At 39.6% G+C, this 23,279-nt stretch overlaps 1 protein-coding gene across 1 annotated transcript in view; it reads left to right on the top strand.

Annotated features, from left to right (window-relative positions):
* Window positions 1–17,551, top strand: part of LOC117293584 (formin-J-like) — a 53,945-nt gene extending 36,394 nt beyond the window's left edge. Inside the window, exons 6-16 of the mRNA XM_033775943.1 lie at window positions 3,594–3,719; window positions 4,346–4,407; window positions 5,178–5,280; window positions 5,961–6,046; window positions 7,398–7,498; window positions 8,558–8,628; window positions 10,314–10,421; window positions 11,030–11,100; window positions 11,514–11,643; window positions 11,944–12,108; window positions 12,649–17,551. Coding sequence (XP_033631834.1) covers window positions 3,594–3,719; window positions 4,346–4,407; window positions 5,178–5,280; window positions 5,961–6,046; window positions 7,398–7,498; window positions 8,558–8,628; window positions 10,314–10,421; window positions 11,030–11,100; window positions 11,514–11,643; window positions 11,944–12,108; window positions 12,649–16,644 — 5,019 coding nt within the window. The 3' untranslated portion in view covers window positions 16,645–17,551. The remainder of the gene's footprint in view (window positions 1–3,593; window positions 3,720–4,345; window positions 4,408–5,177; window positions 5,281–5,960; window positions 6,047–7,397; window positions 7,499–8,557; window positions 8,629–10,313; window positions 10,422–11,029; window positions 11,101–11,513; window positions 11,644–11,943; window positions 12,109–12,648) is intronic.
* Window positions 17,552–23,279: the final 5,728 nt, after the last annotated feature.

Genomic DNA, 23,279 nt, shown 5'->3' with positions numbered 1-23,279 from the left:
GGCCTTGACCCAATCGCTGAGAGTGAATTCAGAGATTTTTTATTTTTCTGCGTGGATGGTCGCTGGAGTAAATCGCGCGTGGAGAGCTATTTTGTTGTTCACTTTTATTCAGAAAATGCTTCCATTCTGGTGGAATGTGGGGATTTATTCATAAGAGAGAGGAAGCTCCTGTCAAAATAGTATGCCTGTTATTAAAAACACCCTCTGTAAAAACGCCTGTAAACTGTGTGGACAAATGACGTCACTTGAGGCCACTGGGGTAAACTTTTTGAAGTGTTTTTGAAGTAGGTCTCTCTAACATGAATCAAGCCAGCTGCGTTTTGGCAGGAATTCAGAAACATTCCGAACCATTAGAATCAATAATTGAAGGGAGAAATAATAGAGTTAATATTTCACGACAAAGGTTGATGCATTTTAAATTTCGAGAAAACTGTACATAAAACAGTGAAGCGTTTGGGTTGCAGTGGTGTGTGGCGTGTTAGAAATCATTGGTGTGTACTAGTTTCTGTATTTGCTACCCCAGCATGATCAAGTCATAATCGCGCTTTCAGAGTGAACAAGCATGTTCAGTCTAAATACTTTGCTTTGCAAACTTGCTGGACGACATCATTCATCGCTTGTTTCCTGTTTTATCAAGGTATACCTATTTCAAGATGCTCTTCTTTGCTCTACGATGAAGACAAGATGCGGAAAATATGGTCTTGATGTTACATTAATGCCACAAAATAACAAGATTTCGACCCAACACTAAGACGTTTCCACGAACCGAATATTTTCTATCCTATCCATATTTGTATTAATAATAAACATCAATTGTTGTCCTAAAAAAATAACAAGAGGCCTTTAGATCAAACTTCAAAGACCGCACAACCACAAGTTGCACCTCCACATTCCCGCATTTAAACCAATTTACCCCCATTACCGCATTGACACGATCTTTTAAAAGGTACACGTACCAACAGCATTATGCAGCGGCACTTTGTGAACGAATATTTCCATTCAGAGTTGGGGAACCTTGCTCCCGGGTCCAGCAAATCCCAGAATCATACTTGAAAGTATATACTTGGCCCTTTCTAAAACCCTGAAGTTTATCCCATCGTTCCAGAGCCTTGCGGGTGCTATAAAGGCAAATAACCACCCCTCACCTTAATGGGCTTTGGGTGACCGCTACAAAGAATCACCGCTCCCAAACCACCGGAACAGCTTAGCCCGAACCTCTCATAAATTCCCCCAGTCCAAACACACTGCAAGTTTAAAGCATGTGTAATAACAATTTACAAGTTTACCTTCGTACACCGGTGGTTCAATCCTTATTTTGCTTTGTGCCAAGTGTTTATAATGTTGTTTACCGAGTCATCAAGGAATTATGCGAGGTTGACAACCTTAGGGCATAAAAAGGAAGTCAAACATCTTGACCGTAAAGTTGTAAAATAAAAAACAAATAAACACAAAAGGTGTTTAATATTTTTATGAGATTTCTCAGTAAATCTTATCAGCGCTATGATGCTAAATGATTCACCTATACTAGGTGGCCAAATATGCGGCACGACTTGACCTTTTTGACTAATGTCATTGTAATCAATGGATAAGGAAAAAAGCCTGTCCTCCATGATTGAACCGTAGTAAATTGTTGTATGGTCAATATAATAAAAAATGGATAAAGATTTGAGATAAGCGACAAGCGTACATTTTGCCCTATTCGAAACCATGATATCGGCTTGGTTCATTCCGCACCCCTCTGTTGAATCTCTTTAACGAAAGCGCACGTTTAGCAAAAAAAGTCCAACTAAACAGAGCCCGAAACAACAAAAAGCGTCGTTTGGAAAACGGCCGGAATTTTCATTCACTCAAACTTCTAAAACGCTGCTGCAATTGCTCCCTTTTTCTTCCGCCCGTTTTGGTACCGACAGAACTACATCATGGCAGAACTACATTTTCGCATGGAGTGTTCCATTACAAGAAAGTAAATCACCTAAATATTATGACCTAACTGTTTGGGGACAAGAAACTGGGAGATTCAAAAACTTTGTTATTTTGGACAAGTCACTATTCAAGTCGGTCAAGATGAAGGCGAAAGGACCCTCTTGCTATGTAACGACTTGTCAGCAAGTCGAGAGTCTAGTCTTATATAGATTTGTTTATTAAAAATTGCACATAAATCCTAACATTTGGGGTACAACCTGTGCATGAGCTCCTTGCCATTTTGATATTTCACATTTCGAGCCGCTCCCTGTCTAAATTTTTGTCAAATGTCGGTGTTTTCCGTGAAAAGGGCAATAAATTATACTACAGATCATCGTAGCATGGAGACGAAAGTCACGCGTGCTGCATCGCAAAGAATTAACATTTCCCTTTCAAAATTCACAATAACAGAAATGCTAAACTCGTATGTCAGAACACGGATACCAATTAAAGTCAGCAATACGCGACTTAACAAGGAATTATCAGAAGTTGGATATGCAAGAATGAAGATAGGTCAACAAAAAAACAATCTGTCAACACCAATATAACTGTAAGCGGGGGAGTGAAGCTTGTAGGTGTACAAGCAGTTATTTATGATCAAGTCCCGAAATCATATAAATTTTTTGTTCAATTGTTAAAAGTCTGCAGAAATGTTGTTGTTTTTTTTTTTTTGAGGGGGGGGGGAACAGGAGTTTGCTAGAAAAATCGCTTCGATTTCTTTTGAAAGAAAAACGCCCTACATTAATCCTTGACAAAAAGCAAGAGCTATTTTCTTGTTATCCAAAAGCACACAGTTCCTGTTTTGTCACAGATGTGAAGAAGACTAGAGAAAAAGAGGCTATTATACAAATATTGACTGCTTCGAGTGCTATGGTTAAAACTATGACTCCCGAGGCGAAGCCGAGGGAAAATAGAACGCTCCGGGGATCACCTCGGGAGTCATAGTTTTAACCATAGCACTCGAAGCAGTCAATATTTGTTTTATAACACCCCAAACATTTCTAAATATTGTACTATTATTATTAAGTTACAGACCTGAATGCTACAATCCACGGACGACGCGAATACAGATTGCAAACACTTTTACTTACTGTGTTGCATGTAGTGTCGTGCAATCCGAAATGGTTACAGACTATTCATTTATCATCCTCGTACACGCAACGGACGTCTGGGTACTGCACGCCGTGTGCTAGTCTGTCGGACTAGCGCACGGCGCCGTGTGCTAGTCTTCGGACTAGCGCATGGCAAACCGACGCACTATCACACGGCCGTCGTCTAGCGAAGCTAAGACATGTCATGTGACGCGCTCTAAACCAATGAGCAGGCAGAATACTTGCAAGGGGTGTTATAATACAAGCTAATCTCCCTTTCTCATTCCATGTAAGTTGTGTGTGCTTTACATCACACCCCTCCCCCGTAACACAGTTTAATTTCACTGACTCTACTTTTCTCGAACTATCTCTTCCCCACCCAAAACACCCCAAAGTCAAGCAAAATAAAGAAACGCAAAGCAGAAATGGGACTTGGTACTTCAGAATGTACTCTTAAAAAGCTTAACATGTTGGGATGTTGTGTCTGTAGAGATGTCCCAGAATTGTCTCATCCTTTATTGCAATATTTCCTTTCTCCAGATGCAGAATGGAATCATTGTGGATTGGGACGTGGCGGAGGAGCTATTTTGCCAGCAGATGAAGAACAAGACGCAAATAGATGGCAAGGAGGAAAAGACGCAGAAGAAGAAAGATTCAATGGAAATGGTTAGTGAAAAATAACTCATCATCTCTTTATATACACCAAGTGCAGCCTGCAGGCACGTATGATTCGTTTTTTTGAAAGGGCAAGGACACCAATGCATTTGTCTCTTTGGATAAAGGGCACCTGTGAGGATATTGTAAATTTCTACTGGAGCATTTCAAGGGCACCAAGCCAAGGCCTCCGTGTAGAATCAGGCCTTACCCTGTCATAGCCTTCAATCAAGGCGTCAGTAACACCCAGTTGTATGATGAACACTATATATCGAAAGCAGGTATTTTCCCCATCATCCAGTGTGCCCCAAACACCACCTTGACTGAAGACTATGCTCCGGCCACAAGAATGTCAACAGGGAAGTACTTCTTCAACGTCAAGAAATTGGGATAAACATTTTGGCAACATGGACATGAGAAACAGGTGTCCGCCTGGTGTTTTCCCACGAAGAACATAACCAAAGTCCATTCATGCACAAAGCATCGGGAAATAGAGAACCTTGACGGTGCCTGAGGAGTGTTTGCCCCCATGAACAAAACAGCAAAACACGCTTCATGTGAAAAATTAGTGCAATGCTCGTTTCGATCAAAGTTATTTACCATACTTGTTTTTTTTCCCCCTCGTTTTGTTCATGTAGATCAATCTTCTTGATGGAAGACGGAGTCTGAATGTCAACATTTTCTTGAGACAGTTTAAAAGGTTTGTATTTTTCTTCATGATTGAAGGCATATTCAAGCAACAATGGCATAACACCGAACAGGGGTGCATATTGTTTGTTCCTGTGCAAGGTTCACACTTCGTATCGACACCGGAGACTATAGGAAAACAATACTCAGACAACCATTCAGGTGCCTTCAAGCCATAGTCATTCGCTCAATAAACTTTTAGTTTGTACTTTCTTTTTAAATGAGCAAAGCTTTGTTCATACTTAAGGCGAATAATTATACCTAATGCACAAGATGATGACGTCATTTAAGTAGGGCGCCCTCGGCTGGAGGTAAGAAGGAGGTAGTCGATTGGTTAATCCTGTGTACCGCGCGCGTTTTCTATAGTTTCATTGCTTGATGATGCCAAGGTTTACTTGACATCAATCTTCAAAATATTCATTGAAAACTTAATCACTGGTTTCCATTTTGTGATGCAAGGAAATGCTTAACTTTACTTCAATATAAAATCTCACTAAATGAATGTACCTTCATTACACTGTTACAATGATAGCAGTTAGCACTGTGAATCCTTATCCAATGTTATATCAACTTTAATAGATATTGCATTTGTATTGTATTTCTCTACCACATGTTCTTGTTTTCTTCTTAGCTTATCCTTACATTTCAATTTAAGTTTGTTGTACACTAATCATACCTCTGGTTGACTACTTTGATGGATTTGTGCTCTTTATAAGTTATCATTATTATTATTTTAATTTTATAATTTACTTATATTTATAGTTTACTTATTTGTTTTTCCAGCACAAATGAAGTAATCGTGAAGCTTATCAAACAAGGAAAGAGCGAAGCCATCGGAGCCGAGAAACTCAAGAGTCTACTCAAGATTCTCCCGGAATCCGAAGAGGTTTGTAACAAAGAAATACAAAGAATCGACTTTGCAATTGTTGTGTACACATTAAAGGCAATCAAAATATTATTCGAATACAGTGGGATCGTTGTTCTTGGTTGACATTTTCGATTCTTTGTACCGAATGTAGAAACTAGTTGGCCTATGCATGGAGGTAGAAATGGCCTATGTGTCTCTCAGTTAGTTATGGCACATTTATAAAAACATTGAGGTGAGCCTTCGCGATAACAATAACACTACAGCCATTCCGTTTACAATGTACATGGAAATTCCATTTCACAGAATTTCCTGGTGGTCTTTTGTCTGTGTTTTGAGGGGAAACAAAATGAACGGTTAACAAACATTTGGGCGATTAGGGCTTCTAAGATTAACCCTGTTTACACAGCAAACAGTATTACACAATCAACATTGCTTTATGTATACAACGGATATGAGGAAATTCGAGTCAACCAGCCTGCATCCTTCCTTTTAAGTTTCCAGAAAACATGTTCTGTTATTGCAGCATAACTTCGTAAAATCCACCCTACCGTCTACTTGATACGCGAGACATACATGTGCCCAATTTTATAGAGCTGCTAAGCACAAAAATCATTACCAATCATCTTCGTAATTCAAGAATACATTCCAAAGTGATATATTTATATATTCGTGTGTCATTTTTTCTCTTCTCTAAAAAGGTTGAGATGCTAAACACTTTCAACGGAGACAGGTCAAGACTGGGACCTGCTGAGAAATTCTACACTCTGGTCATCAATATTCCTTTGTAAGTCTAAAAGATAAAGCTGAACTTTGCGAAACTGGTGCTTTTCCCAAGATTTCCCCCTATTCATGTATACAAAACCACCAGTATGCGTAAAGTAGAGATTAAACAAAAGAGCCCTTGCGTTCCCTTAAAATTACGAGTCCACCAGTCTCTTCTTAACACTCCTAAAAGTCTTTAGAGCACGGACTCAGTTTTACACACTTACAATCCACACAATCTCGGTGGTCTAGTTGGTATGACACTGCTCTAGATCGGCAAAGGGTCATATGTTTGAATCCCAAGTAATACGCCTGTGATTTTGTTTCACAAAACTCGGGGAAAGTACTGAGTATATACAGTGCTTATGGGTGTATGGGTAACACCAAATAATGTCATCAAAGATAAATAAATCAAACAGCTTAAATAAGCTGTTCTTTCTCCATGGTAGACCTTCTCACAATTATTAGAAGTAACTTTTGGTGAAACTATTCTTTATCCCCAATACAAGTATAACATCTGTAACACCTAATGTGTTGACATTTTGCAAACATTGCTTCGGGGAGTATAAACGATGATGCATGGTCCACATCCTAAATGCTGACCCAGGTCTCAATTTTGCCCTGGGCCATATTTATCCACTGTCCCCCAAAGTTTAATTTACGAGACGAGAGGATTTTTCTTAATGAAGTGTCAACCTTCACATCAAAATTCTGCATTTTGTGTGGATTAAAATTAAGCCTGTAAATCTCGTACACGCCATACCGTCCCGCAAGTCTTGCTTTACAGCGGGAAAAAAAATTGGAAAAAAAAAAATGGAAAAAAATAGTGTCCGACCTCCTTCTTTCCCTTGACATTTTCAGCTTATTTTTAGTTTACAAAATTGCCTATTGTGCAACCTTGATAGCCATGGAGGCTTACGGGATTTGAGTGATGAAGGATCGATATGAGATTCGGTTTGTGATGCATCAATCGGGTTGGGGTAATCTCACTCAAAATCGCCAATATTTAACTCCATGAAAAGGTCTCAAAAGATATTACTCGCTGGGAAATGTGTTTTATGGTAATGATGTCAGTACAAGGACACCTGTTTTATAACCAAAACAAAAGTGGTTATCTTATTTTGCTCGATGCTTTTCGAAGCATCTGCCAACGGGAATATTGAGGTGATGATCTCTTATCTCTTTAAAATGTAGGGTAGGTTACAATTCAATTGTACTCAATCCCCTAAAAAAGAAAACTATATATATTCTTGAGATACCATCACCAATAGTGCTTAATGTAAACTCATTCCCCCCCCCCCCTCCCTATATAAACAGTCGGAGACTAAAGTTAAGAAAATGTCGTGCTAATTGTTTTGTATTTTTGTTCTCAGTTATAAACTACGAGTAGAGAGTATGCTCTTGAGGGAGGAATTTGCATCTAACATGGACTACCTTATCCCATCCATTGGATGTATCATCGAAGCATGCAAAGGTATGGTGTGATTTGAAGCTAATGTACAATGGTAAACGAACTATCAATTATTATAGTTGTTTGTTTAAGTTATTATAAAATTATTCATGGTTAAATTAAAACTCAAACTTGTTGCCAGAGTTAGAATTACGTTGAATTCAAATTATTGAAATAGTAAATTTTAAAACGGTTAAACAAGCTCAACAGACATGACAAGCAGTTATCATTGCTTCGACCCAAAAAGTTCAAATACCCACAACTCATGCATGAATATAACTATTAGTCTCGGCCACAATGGATCCCCTCTTTTGAAAAAAAAAAAAACGCGACAAAACTGAGGCTGGCGGGAAATAAGACTGGTACCTGTTTACTATTGGGCAAAGATCATACTGGTCAATAGGGAACCCAACAAAATGGCTGACAGAAAACTTCTTTGCACCTTTCTGTATAGGTACTATGATATGTGCGCTAAGAACCCAATATTCTTATTATTACTACTTGCGGCTATGACCAAACTGTAGTGATGAAGAGTGATGCAATATTGATAACTGTCTGTCAATGTACAACACCAAGAACATGGATCATTGGAGCAGAGCTCCTACCGTCAAGGCTCAGTGACTATTTCACGGAAACAGAGCACTGCAGTTAAATTATTAATGAGACATTATACGATAGTTTATCTTTTTAATGTTAAACGAGTTTGACAAATTATAAAAGGTGTCTGAGATATGGGGGGGGGGGCGAAGAGAGGTTCACATCAGTTCAGTGTTATGGCGTACGAAGTAAACGTAAGGTTTAAGATATTCAGACAGAAAATTTGTTTCACATGGATTAGGTTGCAATGTTTTTGCAATGTGCGAGCTATATAGTTATTCTTCTTTTTGAAGAGTAATTAAGTTTCTTATGTCTTATGCTCTTATGTCTTAGAGCAAACATCATAATTTGATGAAAGTAATTTTAGGATAACTGAAACTTGCAATTTACGTTTACACAAATCGTTTGTTATATTGATATAATGCTCGGTATATTATGATAAAATATTAATTAAGTTTTGTTTTCATTTCTTTCTCCAAATTCTAGAAATTCTGTCCAGCTCATCTTTGAGAGAAATTCTTTATCTGGTTCTCCTGACTGGCAATTTCCTTAACACTGTAAGTGATATCAAATGTTTGAATTTGATTGAGTCTTAAAAGATACGAAAAGGGCGATTTTAGATTAGCCAATGTTTAAAATTTTCGAAATGAAGGATGGGTGGTCAAAGGAAATAATATTAACAAGCGAAAACGAAGACGACAAAATAGCCCAGCTGGCCAATATTTTCATTATTCCTGACTTAAAGGCAGTGGACACTATCGGTAATTGTCTAAAAAACTCCACCTAAAGTCACCAACATTCTTGCAATGTCATCATTTTTGTGATCACCTTAATATTAGCTACGCACCAGTATTTGTGCAGCAACTGAAGAGAACACTAATCCAACGTAACCCTTTATCTTTTTCCAAATAGACCAGTCCATTAAAGACACTGGACACTATTGGTAATTGTCAAAGACCAGTCTTCTCACTTGGTGTATCTCAACATATGCATAAAATAACTAACCTGTGAAAATTTGAGCTGAATCGGTCATCGAACTTGCGAGATAATAATGAAAGAAAAAATACCCTTGTCACACAAAGTTGTGTGCGGTTAGATGGTTGATTTCGAGACCTCAAGTTCTAAACCTGAGGTCTCGAAATCAAATTCGTGGAAAATTACTTCTTTCTCGAAAACTGTGTCACTTCAGAGGGAGCCGTTTCTCACAATGTTTTATACTACCAACCTCTCCCCATTACTCGTCACCAAGTAAGGTTTTATGCTAATAATTATTTTGAGTAATTACCAATAGTGTCCACTGCCTTTAACTACAAAGTTGTTTGTTTAAGCCATCAGGACAAGCCATTGAAACCAACTGATCTTAATTATATATAGTTTATTCGAGGCTGCAAAGTAATGCATAGTACTTTGTTCTTGAGTGTCTTGATTTGTTTAACATTTGACTATTCTGAATGGATTCGGTTGTTAAAAGCAGTGGACACTATTGGTAATTACTCAAAATAATTATTAGCATAAAACCTTTCTTGGTGACAAGTAATGGGGAGAGGTTGGTGGTATAAAACATTGTGAGAAACAGCTCCCTCTGAAGTGCTATAGTTTTGGAGAAAGAAGTAATTTTCCACGAATTTGATTTCGAGACCTCAAGTTTAGAACTTGAGGTCTCGAAATCAACCATCTAAACGCACAAAACTTCGTGTGACAAGGGTGTTTTCTTCTTTCATTATTATCTCGCAACTTTGATGACCGATTGAGCTCAAATTTTCACAGGTTTGTTATTTTATGCATATGTTGAGATACACATTAACCGTGAAGGCTAGTCTTTGACAATTACCAATAGTGTCCACTGTCTTTAAGCACATATTTAAACACAAACATATTACCGTCGGCACAAACGATTTTATTACTGAGGGAGGTCATAGGGAATCTAATTCCATCACAGGAAATGCAAACACCAATTAAACAAATATTGTTAACATTCCTTCTGTCAGGTTCTGAGAAATATCGACTTTACGTTGCCGAAGTATAGTGTGGGGGTATTTAATTACAGACAGACGACAACATTAATTAACAAACTAATACTGGAGGCATTTCAGAGTTATCATATTTCAAAGTTGTTTTGTTTTTTTATCGAAACGTGGGTAGGTCGGTCGAAATATTACTTGTTTTTTCAAAACAATACATTTCATGAAATTTGATTGTTTCTTTGTTTTGAAACTTTAAAAAACTTTGTTTGTTTCTTCAGGGTGGCTATGCTGGAAACGCTGTCGGTTTCAAAGTGTCTTCTTTGTTGAAATTAGTGGAGACAAGAGCCAACAAACCACGAATGAATCTGATGCACTATGTTGCCACTGTAAGTATAATGCTTTGTGTTTAATATTTTACAATGTGTTTGAGTTAGAAACCTTCATGTAAGACTGACTGGGTAAATTGTTAAATAATTTTGGGTTGAAATAAGAAAATTGACTAGAATGGGATTCGAACCAGCAACCTATACGGTTTAACGTACTGGCGCTCAACCAATAGGAGACTTTCTGGGACGATAGGTGGCAGCAGACTTACCGGGTAAAGCCATTATTCTCGGAATTATGCGCATGTTTAGAACCACGTTAACAATGGAAATTTACCCGGTAAGTCTGCTGCCACCTAGCGTTGGAAAGTCTCCCATTAAGTTATTTAGCCCTATGTTTGCGGTCTCCCTATTTTGGCAAAAAAAAGTGAGTCAGAGGTCGTTGGTTCAAATCCTGTATTAGTCAACTTATCTTTGTTCAACCCCAAATCGTATGCATGTAGGCCTAAAATATGTTTTGTGTGCATTCTTTAAGATTTTGACACTGACAAGTTGGCCAAAACAGAAGCTCTTGAGAAAGAAGCCATTTACTAAACTGCATTTTTGATCTAGTAAAAAAGAAACACTAAAATGCCATTATTCAAAACATCTCATGTACATTTTTTTCACAGCAAGCACAACAGAAGGACAAGAATTTACTCAACTTCCCAGACGAGTTGACCCATCTAGAAGAAGCTTCCAGGTTTGTAGTTTTAGAAAATCCGAAACCTGATTCAACTTACAGCAATCCATTACCACAATGAGTAGCTTCTTTAAGCTTGCTGTTCACTTATTATATAAATTATTTTTTAGATGGTCTACAATTTTATAACAGAGATAGTTCGATTTCCAATGGTGATCGGGTTAAAATGGCGATACAATTTGTAGTTACAAAAATTTCAACGGTCATTAAAAGGTCACCACAGAAAACAAACTGTACAGATTGTAAAAAAAAACTTTAAAAAAAGCTTAGACAATATAGAATCGTGAAGACTGAATTCTAAGAGACACCCAAACAGATATTTCAAACAGATTAAAAAAGTACCCAGGAAAAATTACACAATCCCAAAAATTATCTTTTCAACCACCCTAAATATGTTGTTTATTTTGCTCCAGGTTTTCCATAGATCAGCTTGCTGCCGACATTAAGGTGCTAGATGAGAAAGTGTCTGTGATTGCGTCTCAGATGGCAGAGGACAATGAAGACATTGCAGAAGTCAAGGATCAGATCCAAGTCTTCCTTAAGGTACGTGATATTTCTTCTCAAGAAATTAAGAACATTTCAGAAAAACATCGGTTAAAAATGTAGACAGAATCCATGCACTCATTGATGTTGAGTTGATTTTAATCAGAGTTATTTCATGAGCAAACTCCTTTTTGACAAAAGTGGTATAAAACCTCTTGTACATTATATCAACAAATCTACACTTTCTCCTCCATTCCCCTTAACATAAATGTCTCAGCTCATCTAACCAAAAATTTTCAACAGTAAGTCAACCTTCCTCTCAGAATAAGACTTTCAAAAGTTGTCTTCGATTTCTTTTAGACTGCCCGTGATGACACAGACGAAGTCCGGGAGATGTTAGCCTTTGTTGAGAGGATGCGAGTCAGCATTGCAGAGTACTTCTGTGAAGACAGCACAACCTTTAAACTAGAGGAATGTATCACAACCTTCAAGATATTCTGCCAGAAATTTAAGAAGGCCGTTTCGGTAAGTTCAATTGGATCAAACTCTTATTCGATTAACACTTTGAGGTCAGGCTGCTCTAGATCTAAAGATTGATTAGATCATTGTTCCTGACTGCTTTTATATCATTTAGTTGTTCTGCTGATAGAACTAAACGTTTTCAAATACATTTTTAAAAACGCAGCCATAAATAATTTGGGGTTTAGCGAAGACAACTTTACTAGAGGGGGACTCAAACATGTGTTCTAACTGTTGAGACATTCGCCGCCACAAACAAATGTGTGGAGGAAGGGATGTACTTTGAATAAATAATTTACAAGACCCATTTTATTTTGAAAACCTCAATAGATTTTGTTTGTTTACTTACCGAAAAGGTATTTAATGAAAAACGCATTTTGTTTGTGAAAAGTTTACTAACTGAATGACAGTTGAACCCTTTTAGAGAACCTGCCTTTGTTTGGTTTAAAAAAATTACACTATCAGACGATCAAATATATTTCTGCAGATGTCTTTATTATCGAGGTAACTGAACTTTATATTTCTCGTTCTTACTCATTTCTTTAGGAAAACGAAACATGGCGGATTCAAGATCTCAAGTCAGAGCAGAGAAGGAAACAACGAGAGGAGCAGAAGTCCCACAAGAGGAAAGATGGCAAGCCCAAAATCACAAGAAGTGCGAGCCTACCTGGCGGGAAGGAGTCCAGCTCCATCGTGGACAAACTTCTTGGAAAGATCGGGATCTCATCCCGTAAGGCCAAGCCAGAGATAGATGTAGAAGACACCCGGCCGAAGTCTCCTTGCAGCCCTCTGGAAGGCGACCCAAGCTCCCCCTTAGTCAGGGCCTCTTCACTCAGAAGATCAAAGCAGAAGTTTGAGCAGAATCTGAATGCGATTACCGAGAGCGCGGCTGAGGCGGTAAGTGCCGCCCCTAAAGTAGTCGTTGACGACAGTGACAGTGGCTTCAACAGTACGGGTACTTGGAGCTCAACAAGTAGCAAGGAAGACTCTCCTGGAAACACACTCGTGGTAAAGCGACAGAGATCACAAGCACCACGCCCTCTATCGGCAGATGATGATTCACTCTTCGACATGCTGGCCCAGGGAAACGACAGCGAGGCCCTTGCGCAGTTTGAGAGCCTGAAGAGAGATGGAAGCATTAGGAGGAGCGGTAGACGCAACAGGAAGAGCATCGACTTGACCTCGATTGACACAAGAGAACGTTGTGATTCGCCGAGTCACTCCCCACCACAGTCTAGACGCGATGTTCCAAATGCGGATACTGTAGAAACTGAGCAACAATCTGCTAGTCTTAGGAAAGTGGCCACTCAGCTTGCAGTAACCAAGGAGAGGGAGCGAATCAGAGAGCTCATGAGGGAAGACGGTGCGCGAAACCCCATGGCGCCTCTGAAAATCACTAGGAGAGCAAGAAGTGAGATATCACACTCTGACGTGGATTATGTTTTGAATAACTCCGGTTTGGAAAGCAGAACTGATAAAGCCAGTGCCGAAATAAAAAAGGACCGCCTTGCCAAGTATGGTCAATTAATGGTGGATAGTGAATCACAAGAGGTGAAACAAATGGACAATGTAGCAACGGACATCAAACAGGAAGTAAACTCTGACCAGTCACCTCTCACTAGAGTTGAGGCTCCTGAATTGAAAGATATGGAACTCAACGGAACAGTGCGAGGAGATAAAACCGAAACAAACGATGCTAAATCTAATAGCAGTACAAACAGTTCTACGGACGGTGTTCCTGCGCGAAGGAAACTTCTAAGGCGGAGCCAAAGTGAGTTGAATACCACGGACGTCCGGAGGGCTGCCATGGAAATTCGGAAAGCCACGAGACAGGTTGAGAGCCTTCTCGCGTCAACTACTGAGTCGACCTTGCCAGGCGAAGGTGACGATGGTGAAATCTCAGTGGAAGATAAAGTCTCCAACTGGCAGAGCAGAGTCCAAGCGGTTGATGTTGAAGCTGCTCTGGATACCGTCGAGTCACACTTGACATCCCGGGAGATAAATCGTTCCAGGGATGACCCGAATGTCAAAGAGGTTAACCAAAAGCAGCGATACTCACGATGGAGGACGAATAGCTTCACGTGGGACACTCCGAAGCATAAAGAGGAACGGACTCAGAGGAGGAAAGCTGCCGAAATCTACGAGGACCACGGAAGTACCGTCTTCCTCGACAGACCGATCGAAGCCGGACTTGCCAACGGCTTAGAGAGCTACGCCGAGTCATACAGCCTAAAGATTCACCAGGAGCGACGGGCAATCGAGAAAATCATGGCTGGTGTGGACGAAACGGACGACGGGCTTGGCTCCCCAAGAAAAACATCTGCAGACTCTTCTCGCATGAAGGGCTTGGAGGCTATCCGTGCCAAGTACAGGGAGAAGAAAGCTCTTGCCGAGGCCTTCAACGAGGACGAGATGTGGGCAACGATTGATCAACAACAAGTTGAGATTCGACGCGATATACTCGACATGAAGGTGTCATCTCCAGACGACATGCGCGTGGAGGACATCGGGGATGACAAAAGCGAAGAGAGGGAAATATCAGATAGCCAAGAAACTGAGACAGTGTATAAAATAACAGACGAGGACATGTATTTTCTGAAAGATCAGCCTAAGAAGCGTAATGCTGTGGCCAGGTCACAATCAGAAAAGATATCCGTCTCTAAAAGACCACAATATCCTGGCAAAGCTCAGAAAGTTGGTCTGAAATCCAGACCAGTTCCCAATGATGAAAACGCGAACGAAATTCCATCATCACCTCACAAATCTCCTCCCAGTAGAGCTTCACCCAAAAGTACACCTTCAAAGACTCTCCCATCATCCCGTACGGTGCCTCGGACGAATATTGGTGTAACACCGAAGCCAGGAAACACAACTCAGAGAAGCTCACCAACTAAAACTCGTCCATCACCTAAAACGAGTGCTACCGAGTCTCTTGCCAGAACAAGCCCACGGGCGAAGACTAACACACGCACTTCCACATCGTCCCCGTCCTCCTCAATGGCCGGGAGAGCCTTGCTTCGGACGGCACGTCGTGCCAGTGCTGAGTCTCTCCCCGTCACGGAGAGTTCTGACTCTAAATCCGACATCCGACAGAGACGCGAATCATCTCAGAGCAACTCGTCGACACTCTCGACTGCTAGTCACTCTTCTCTCAGCTCATCCGGATACGGAAGACAGAAAAAAGCGTCACCGAGTGGGTTGGTCTCATCAACGAGAGTCAGTCGATCCAACTCGGCCGCGTCTTCCTGCAGTACTGACTCGGACCGCAAACCGCGTGCTTCCAGTCTAAGATCCAACGCGTCTAACAGCAGCTTCAGAAGCACTGCTAGCACGAGGACGCTCCCACCAACAACAAGGTCTCCTAACTCCAGTGTGGCAGCGAGATCTAATACAACCAAATCCACGGTGTCGAGAACAAGTCCGTTTAATCGGTCTGCCCCTGAACGCCGAACGCTGCCCGCGTCCAACAGAGTGCCGTCAAGCACTGGACCGAGATCCTCTGTGCGTGCTGGAGCTGCTAAGACAAATAAACCAGTGACGAAAACAATCGTTAAAAAGACAAAGTCTGTCGGTGAAACCCCTACTGAGCGAAAACAGAAAACTGACTATTTGAGTAATGACAGGGAAAATGCCAGTACAGATTCGAAAGACAGTAGCTCAAGTGCATCACCTAAACACGCTGAGCGATCCAATGTCAGATCAGCTGCGTCAGTAGTGAGTGCCAGGGTAACAGTTCAAAAGTCTGCGAGCTTCCAAGCGAAGTCATCACCAGCGAGGAAACCAATATGGTTGCCGAAGAATCATGCAACTCCACGGTCGGGAACCCGATCACCTGGAAGCGTGCATGCCTCAGCAGCCCCTAAAAACCCTCTGAAGATGGGGTCGGCCAGCTTTGGCCTTATTGATATGGATGATTCCAGGACAACTCCGCAAAAAGGAATGAAGGGAAGCAAGACTCACACCGTTGACCCGAGCATGGTCGCTGTTGATCTTGACCAGGACGCAAGCGCTGACTCCAACGGGTCTTTTGGCGGTTCTGTTCGCTCAGGGGAAACGCCTGAAAACGGCGATTCGGCCCACGAGCAGCAGGACTCCGCCTATGATTTACCTGTTCAGGTACCGCGTACCTCATCGCTCTACTCCGGTCTAAATCTCAGTTCCAAGCTCACCGTCTCCCGAGACTCCATGGACGACACTTCCTCATTGGGGTCGTTCGACCGTGGATCAACACTTTCACTCCCACCAGAAGCTCGAAAGCGTGGCTTGCCCGAGGACCTTGCGAAGAAATCCAGCAAAAACACCCTTAGTAAAATAATGCACAAGCTGGGTCGTAAACCTAACACAAGTCAAGATTCGTTGCAGGAAATCGGCGCTGCAAACAGCAACTCCTCCTTGAATGAACTCGGAAAGTCTTCAAATAAAGTGAAACGGACCGTGTCTCTCGGTAGGAAATCAGCCTCTAGTGGTGCCAAGGCCACCGCAACAGCTCCCTCTACCGCTGAAAAGAGTCCAAAGAAAGCCAATAAGCCGACCTTCAGATGAGCGTTGAACTAGGTAAAATGTCGCTCGTGTTGAGTATGTCGTAACCGGCATTTCGTTTTAGGGGAGAGCAGGCCGATGAGTATCGAAAGGGCAGCTGAAGTGACTTGGGGCGCATCGTTGAGGTGTGCTCTGCTTGACCTTCGCAGGCTGTGCAGCTGCTCTGTCTCTACAGTCGATTCTCTATGCTGGACAGATTCCATGCATTGTTGGATGTTCAACGTAGAAGACTCAGTATGCCCTTGTATATGTACATGGACTTCCAAAACTGTGCTTATCAGAATAAGGTTACCAGCCAAACTACATGTCACATGAACAATCTGCTTAGCAGAATCATGTCGAGCAACATTTTCTGCTTAAGCAGCTCTATGAAATTGTGCCCTCAAAGTCTTCACCTGCTGTAATCTGCATATGTTGTGCTACTGCGCTGCCAAGATTATGCGAAGCAGTCGACCATTTATATGAAGCAGGGACAACAGCAGGCTGATCGTGACTTGTGTTGGGACGGGGTTAGCACGTCTCCCCTGTCTTCCTAGTTTCTGTAAGTTCATGCATCAACTAATACTTAAAGTATTGTCCACCGGGCTCACTTTCAGGTCTTATGGAAGAATTTCAGAACCCGAAAACAAAAAAAGAACAAACAGACGTTTTCAACAAAATGTCAACTTGAATGGAAGTACACATTAACAATGCACTCTCTTCATAAAATTTTTAGACGTTCAAAAAGAGCACCTTGAATACTTTGAAAATGCCACTGAAAGTCACACATTTCCATTGGAATACAGTCGATTTTTATCAATACACGGAACTTTTCAGATCAGAAAACTCCAAAACCTTTTAAAGACATTGGACACGTAATTGTCAAAGAGCAGTCTTCCCACTTGGTGTATCTCAACATATGCATGAAATAACAAACCTGTGAAAATTTGAGCTCAATTGGTCGTCGAAGTTGCAAGAAAACTATGAAAGTAAAAACACCCTTGTCACACGAAGTTGTGTTTGCAGATACTTGATTTCGAGACGTCAAGTTCTAATTCTGAGGTCTCGAAATCAAATTCGTGGAAAGTTACTTCTTTCTCGAAAACTATGCACTTCAGAAGGAGCCGTTTCTCACAATGTTTTATACCATCAATCTCTCCCCATTACTCGTTTACCAAGTAAGGTTTTACGCCAATAATTATTTTGAGTAATTACCAATAGTGTACACTGCCTTTAAGCAGCTACCAAATGGTGTACACTCTGTAAAAAGGTGGTTTGGTGATTCAAAAGAAGAAAAAAAAGACATGAAAACAGCAGTTGTATTCAAGACAAATTTGGTTAAATACCCTATAATTTTGTTTTCTTTTAATTGTATTATTTATTACAATCTGATGATTGTGTCTTGTGATTTCAATGGATGATTTGTGGTTTTGTTATAATAGTTGTGTGAACAATGGTTTACATTTTCACCACTCAACTCGGGAACAGAGTGGCGAGTAAGAAACAGTAAATAGGCCGAAAATGTTTAGAATTGGATGAATCAATTTAAGAAAATATTTACAATTTTGTTTTTTATTCACCAACATCTTCACAAATGAGTAAAAACAATTAATACTATAAGAGTCGCGCATGATAAGATAAGAATTGTAGTCTTAATGTATTTTGTCAAATCGGTACTTTAAACGATTACAAAGAAGGAGTGTAACTGTCTGGAAGATTGTCCTGTATTTGGCTCTTAAATAGTAATAATATGAAGTATTAAGAAAACAAGTCAGACCTTGTGAAATATTAAATTAATTCTTGGGGTAAAGGTACCTCTCTTCCCTCGGCACGGACCTCCTTCAAAAGGCAAATTATATTTCTTTTGTAATTTATTCAGGAATATGCAAATGACGAGAGGTATGGTGGCAAGGGTTGCCTGTTCCTCCATGAAGTATCAGAAATGTTATTTGGGTATTTTTTTATCAGATGAGTTAATATATAAATCTATCTCGTTTGCAGCTTATATACTATTGGATTTTGTTCTGCAAATCAATTTTAGGAACATGTGGGTTTTTAGTACGCATAATGTCACGCTGAATCAAGGCAATGAAAAGCATTGATTCAGGTCCTTAATCATCACTTGCATTGGATATTATGTTTATAATGTTTCATTTTCGGGAAGATTGCGAACCGATTGTGCACTATGCAGATAAATTTGCGGAATTTTCGGAAAGGCAGATTTTGTTTACCATTGTTTTATGTACAGACCCGTTTTCCTTTAATTTGTTGTATTGGGTATAATAGAAGAAATGTTTCCCCGCGTTGTACCGAACATTTATGTTAAGTTTGTTATTCGTTATATATTATTATACATATTCCATTTTGACAGCAACACTACCTTTGTTTTTGCTCGAGCTTTACATACAATGTGTTTCTTCAAGTTACCGTTTTTTGTTGTACAAAACCTTTATTTTGCTGAATGTACAGTCATTATTTAATTCCACATAATTTTGACTAGAGAAAACAAAAAACAAACGCTACATATATATACGACAATTTGTATGCCATTAGGCTCTATTAGGGTTTACACGGGTTTTAAGCAGTTATATTAAGCTATGATCAGTATATAAGATAAGTCCATTTAAAACACCATGTTGTTATTGTACAAAACAAAAAACGTTTTTATAAGTTATCGAAAGAGCTGTGTAGAGATAATTTGGAGTAGATTAGGATATTTATTTCCGAAGCATATATTCAAGGCGATTTATGTTTGAAGATCGTTGTTTTATTTAGGTTTGTTTTTTTAGCTCTGTGTAAATATCACGACGAAAGGTACTTTAATGTCGTTAAAGTATTCTAGACAGTAAACAAAATAATTAAAGTATAGACAAATAATACAATAATGTACTTGACTCAATGATGAAAATATGTAAATTATTATTTGTTTTGAGAACTTCTCAAAATTCCTTAGAGTTTCTAAAGCTCAACAACAAATATGCTTACCAGAAAAATTGAACTACCCAAATTACCAATTCAGATGTACCATTTATGATTTTTTTTGTTTACCAAGTATAGAGGTTTGTTGAGCGAATGTTTCTGCTTGTGAAGCATCTTTATGAATTTGGGCCCGACTGACTTCCAACCCCAATGGTTAGTTTAGTCCTGAAAAACTCACGTGGGGTCGAGGTGAACCATAATGGGTCGAGGAAAACCAAAGAAAACACAGTATCTTAGTATTTGTTATGTTTTGATCCAGACGAGAGGTATGGATAAAAGGCATTCGTAAAAAAAAAAATATTATAAGAAACAAATTGTTTAAATAAAAAAGTGTGTAAGAATTGCACTAACCCGACCCCTTTTCACAGGGATCAGGAATGTACTTATTACACTTTGCTTATCAACCACGCTGTTGTAATGGGTAAAATATTTATCGCCGACGAAAAAAATAATAATAAACAGCGTCTGAACTACAGCCGGAGTTACAACAAACAACACACCCAACCAACAGGACATGTTCACAAAAGGTTTCATGAGACAATACAAAACACTTGTAACATTTGTTACTTTGAAGATTCAGAATTAAAGGCAGTAGACACTATTGGTAATTTCTCAAAATGATTATTAGCATAAAACCTTATTTGGTAACTATTAATGGGGAGAGGTTGATAGTATAATAACATTGTGTGAAACGGCTCCCTCTGAAGTGACTTAGTTTTCGAGAGAGAAGTTGATTTCGAGACCTCAGATTTAGAATTTCAGGTCTTGCAATCAAGCATATGAAAGCACACAACGTCGTGTGACAATGGTGTTTTTTCTTTCATTATTATCTCGCAACTTCGATGACCATTTGAGCTCAAATGTTCACAGGTTTGGTACGTTATGCATATGTTGAGATACACCAAGTGAGAAGACTGGTCTTTGACAATTACCAATAGTGTCCAGTGTCTTTAAGTCTCTGCTTGTGTACCTTGAAAAGATGGTCCCTTTTAATTGAACCATTTGGGACTGTATTGAATATTTAGCATCTTCATCTTCACAAAATATTTGTATAGGAGTGTAAATATTCTTCTTCTTTTTCTAAATATAACATAACTATGAAGCCATATTTTAAAGCTGCTTAAAAACTGTTTTTTAATCTCACAACAACCGTTGCTTTGATTTATGAAGGTCGGGAATAATATTTATAATAAAATGGCCGCAACTTATGTCATTACGACAACTTTATATATTTATGCAAACTTATTAAAAGTAATGTATATTTAATGGACAACAATGCATGAATAAACCAATATTGAACCAACTGTATTAATATGGTTGGGATTTGTTTTATATCAAGAAGTTAATGTGTCTGAATTGTTACTTCTGTGCTTTGTCTGGGACTTTATAATTATTAACTCACAATGGCAAAACAACTGTCATAATATTAAAGCAAATGTTTTAGGTCACGGATTTTTCCTCGATATTAGTCAATAACATTTAGTCATGACATTTTTCAGTTTTAAGATGGTTCCTTTCTTATGCGTGTAGTAACGCAACGATACACGATTATTTGGGGTGGGGCGAGCAGGGGCAAAACCATAGTTGGGGGCTTAGTATATTAATGTATTCATTTGTCCATTTTGTCGCACTAATATTTCGAGGGGGTTGTGCGGGGTTTAGAGCAAGGGTTTTCTCTTAGCAGGAGGAGAGGGGCTTCCACCAATTTACCCTCTGGTTACGCCTTTCTTGTTGCAAAAGGTTTTCAATTGATACGGTTCAAAACCGTACCGATAGGTGTCGTGAACAAAACATAAACCCTTCAATTTATTTTATGGCAATGGTTAATAGTTTTTTATACATTTTTGTTTATCTCCAGTACAGTTTTTTTGCATTACATGACATCAGTTGGCTAGTAGCCTGTTCTGACTCTATGTGTACAGCATTTTAAAGGCACTGTACACAATTGGTAATTGTCAAAGACCAGTGTTCTCACTTGGTGTATCCCATCGTCAGCATAAAATAACGAGCCTGTGAAAATTTGGGCTCAATTGGTCATCGAAGTTGCGAGAAAATGCGAGAAAGTGATGAAAGAAAACATACCCTTGCTTGGACGATTTTGTGTGCTTTCGGATAGGAATAAAAGACTTCTAGCAAGAAGTCTTTTATTATTTTAGTGATACAATATTTCAGAGGGAGTCGTTTCCCACAATGTTTTATACTATCAACAGCTCTCCAATGCTCGTTACCAAGTAAATTTGTATGTTAATATTTGTTTTGAGTAATTACCAAACGTGTGATAAGAGTCTGTGAGGCAGTCAATAGAGCCGGGAAGCAGGCACTTATACTAGTAGCACAGAGGGGGATGTGGGTTCACCAAATCCCCAACCATTTCAGCTAAGTATTTTTCATTTATAAATTAATTCTTTACCCGCAAGATAAGGAAACCAAACACCCAATTCTCTCAAGCGAGTGCCCTCTCTGAGAATGTTGTTTAGCACCAACCCTGCCGACCGGGGGCGCCCTTCAGGCTAGCCGTTGATTGTTAAGAGTGGGTGGATGAGCACACGGTTTATGCGTGAATGCAAATCAAAGTGTTGCGGATCCTATTTCAGATTTGCCATTTTTTTTAATTACTGATAGAGCTTAGGAAACGCTTATTGCTAAAACACGTACACATTTTTTAGAAAAGTGTTTTTAACTGAGCTGCTTATTCTGCCCCAGGGCATCTGAAGGCGAGATGAATGCATCCTTTGGTCGTGAAATTTGTTATTGTCTCATAATATATAGACAGACATATCAAATGTTCATGAAAAAGCCGTCTGCCTGCAAATAATTTTGAAATCTTTTACTTGAATCTTGCCGGTTATGCCATAGAGGGCCCCTTCTGCAAGATTCCATGTACATGTAATAAGTTGACTTGTGCGTCATATAATTATTGATCTCGCCAAATTACAGGTTTTTACATTTGGCTCTGGCAGCCGTTATAAAAAAAAAAGCTTCCATAAAAATATAACTAATACTAAAACGAAGATTTACAGCGAAGGTCAAAACGGTAGAGGGTACACTTTGTGTTTACAAAATCTTGGGTTCAGACTCTAGTCCTATCTCGAGTTACTCTTCCTAACTTAGGACTAGCTTTAAGTTTTTAAATATTTCCTTGGACTAGCCTTAAGTTAGGATATTACTCCTTAACTCTTTGTGAAATCGACCAACGACGTACTCGGTTCGATCTTGTGTACGAAACAGAGGATGAATTATAACTACTTGGGCTATTATACAAATAATTATTGACTGCTTCGAGTGCTATGGTTAAAACTATGACTCCCGAGGTGATCCCCGGAGCGTTCTTTTTTCCCGAGGCGAAGCCGAGGGTTCGCCTCGGGAAATCGAACACTCCGGGGATCACCGAGGGAGTCATAGTTTTAACCATTGCACGAGTAAAAGCAGTCAATATTTGTTTTACATTACCCCAAACATTTCTAAATACTGTACTATTATGCTACAATCCACGGACGACGCGAATGCAGACTGCGAAAACTTTTACTGTGCTGCATGTAGTGTCATGTAATCCGAAACGGTTACAGATTATTCTATCATCCTCGTACACGCAACAGACGTCTGGGTACTGCACGCCGTGTGCTAGTCTTCGGACTAGCGCACGGCAAACCGATGCACTACCACACGGCAAGCCGATGCAC

Source organism: Asterias rubens, chromosome 8, assembly GCF_902459465.1.
Source record: "Asterias rubens chromosome 8, eAstRub1.3, whole genome shotgun sequence".
Classification (NCBI taxonomy): Eukaryota; Metazoa; Echinodermata; class Asteroidea; order Forcipulatida; family Asteriidae; genus Asterias; species Asterias rubens.
This window is presented reverse-complemented; position numbering and strand designations above follow the sequence as displayed.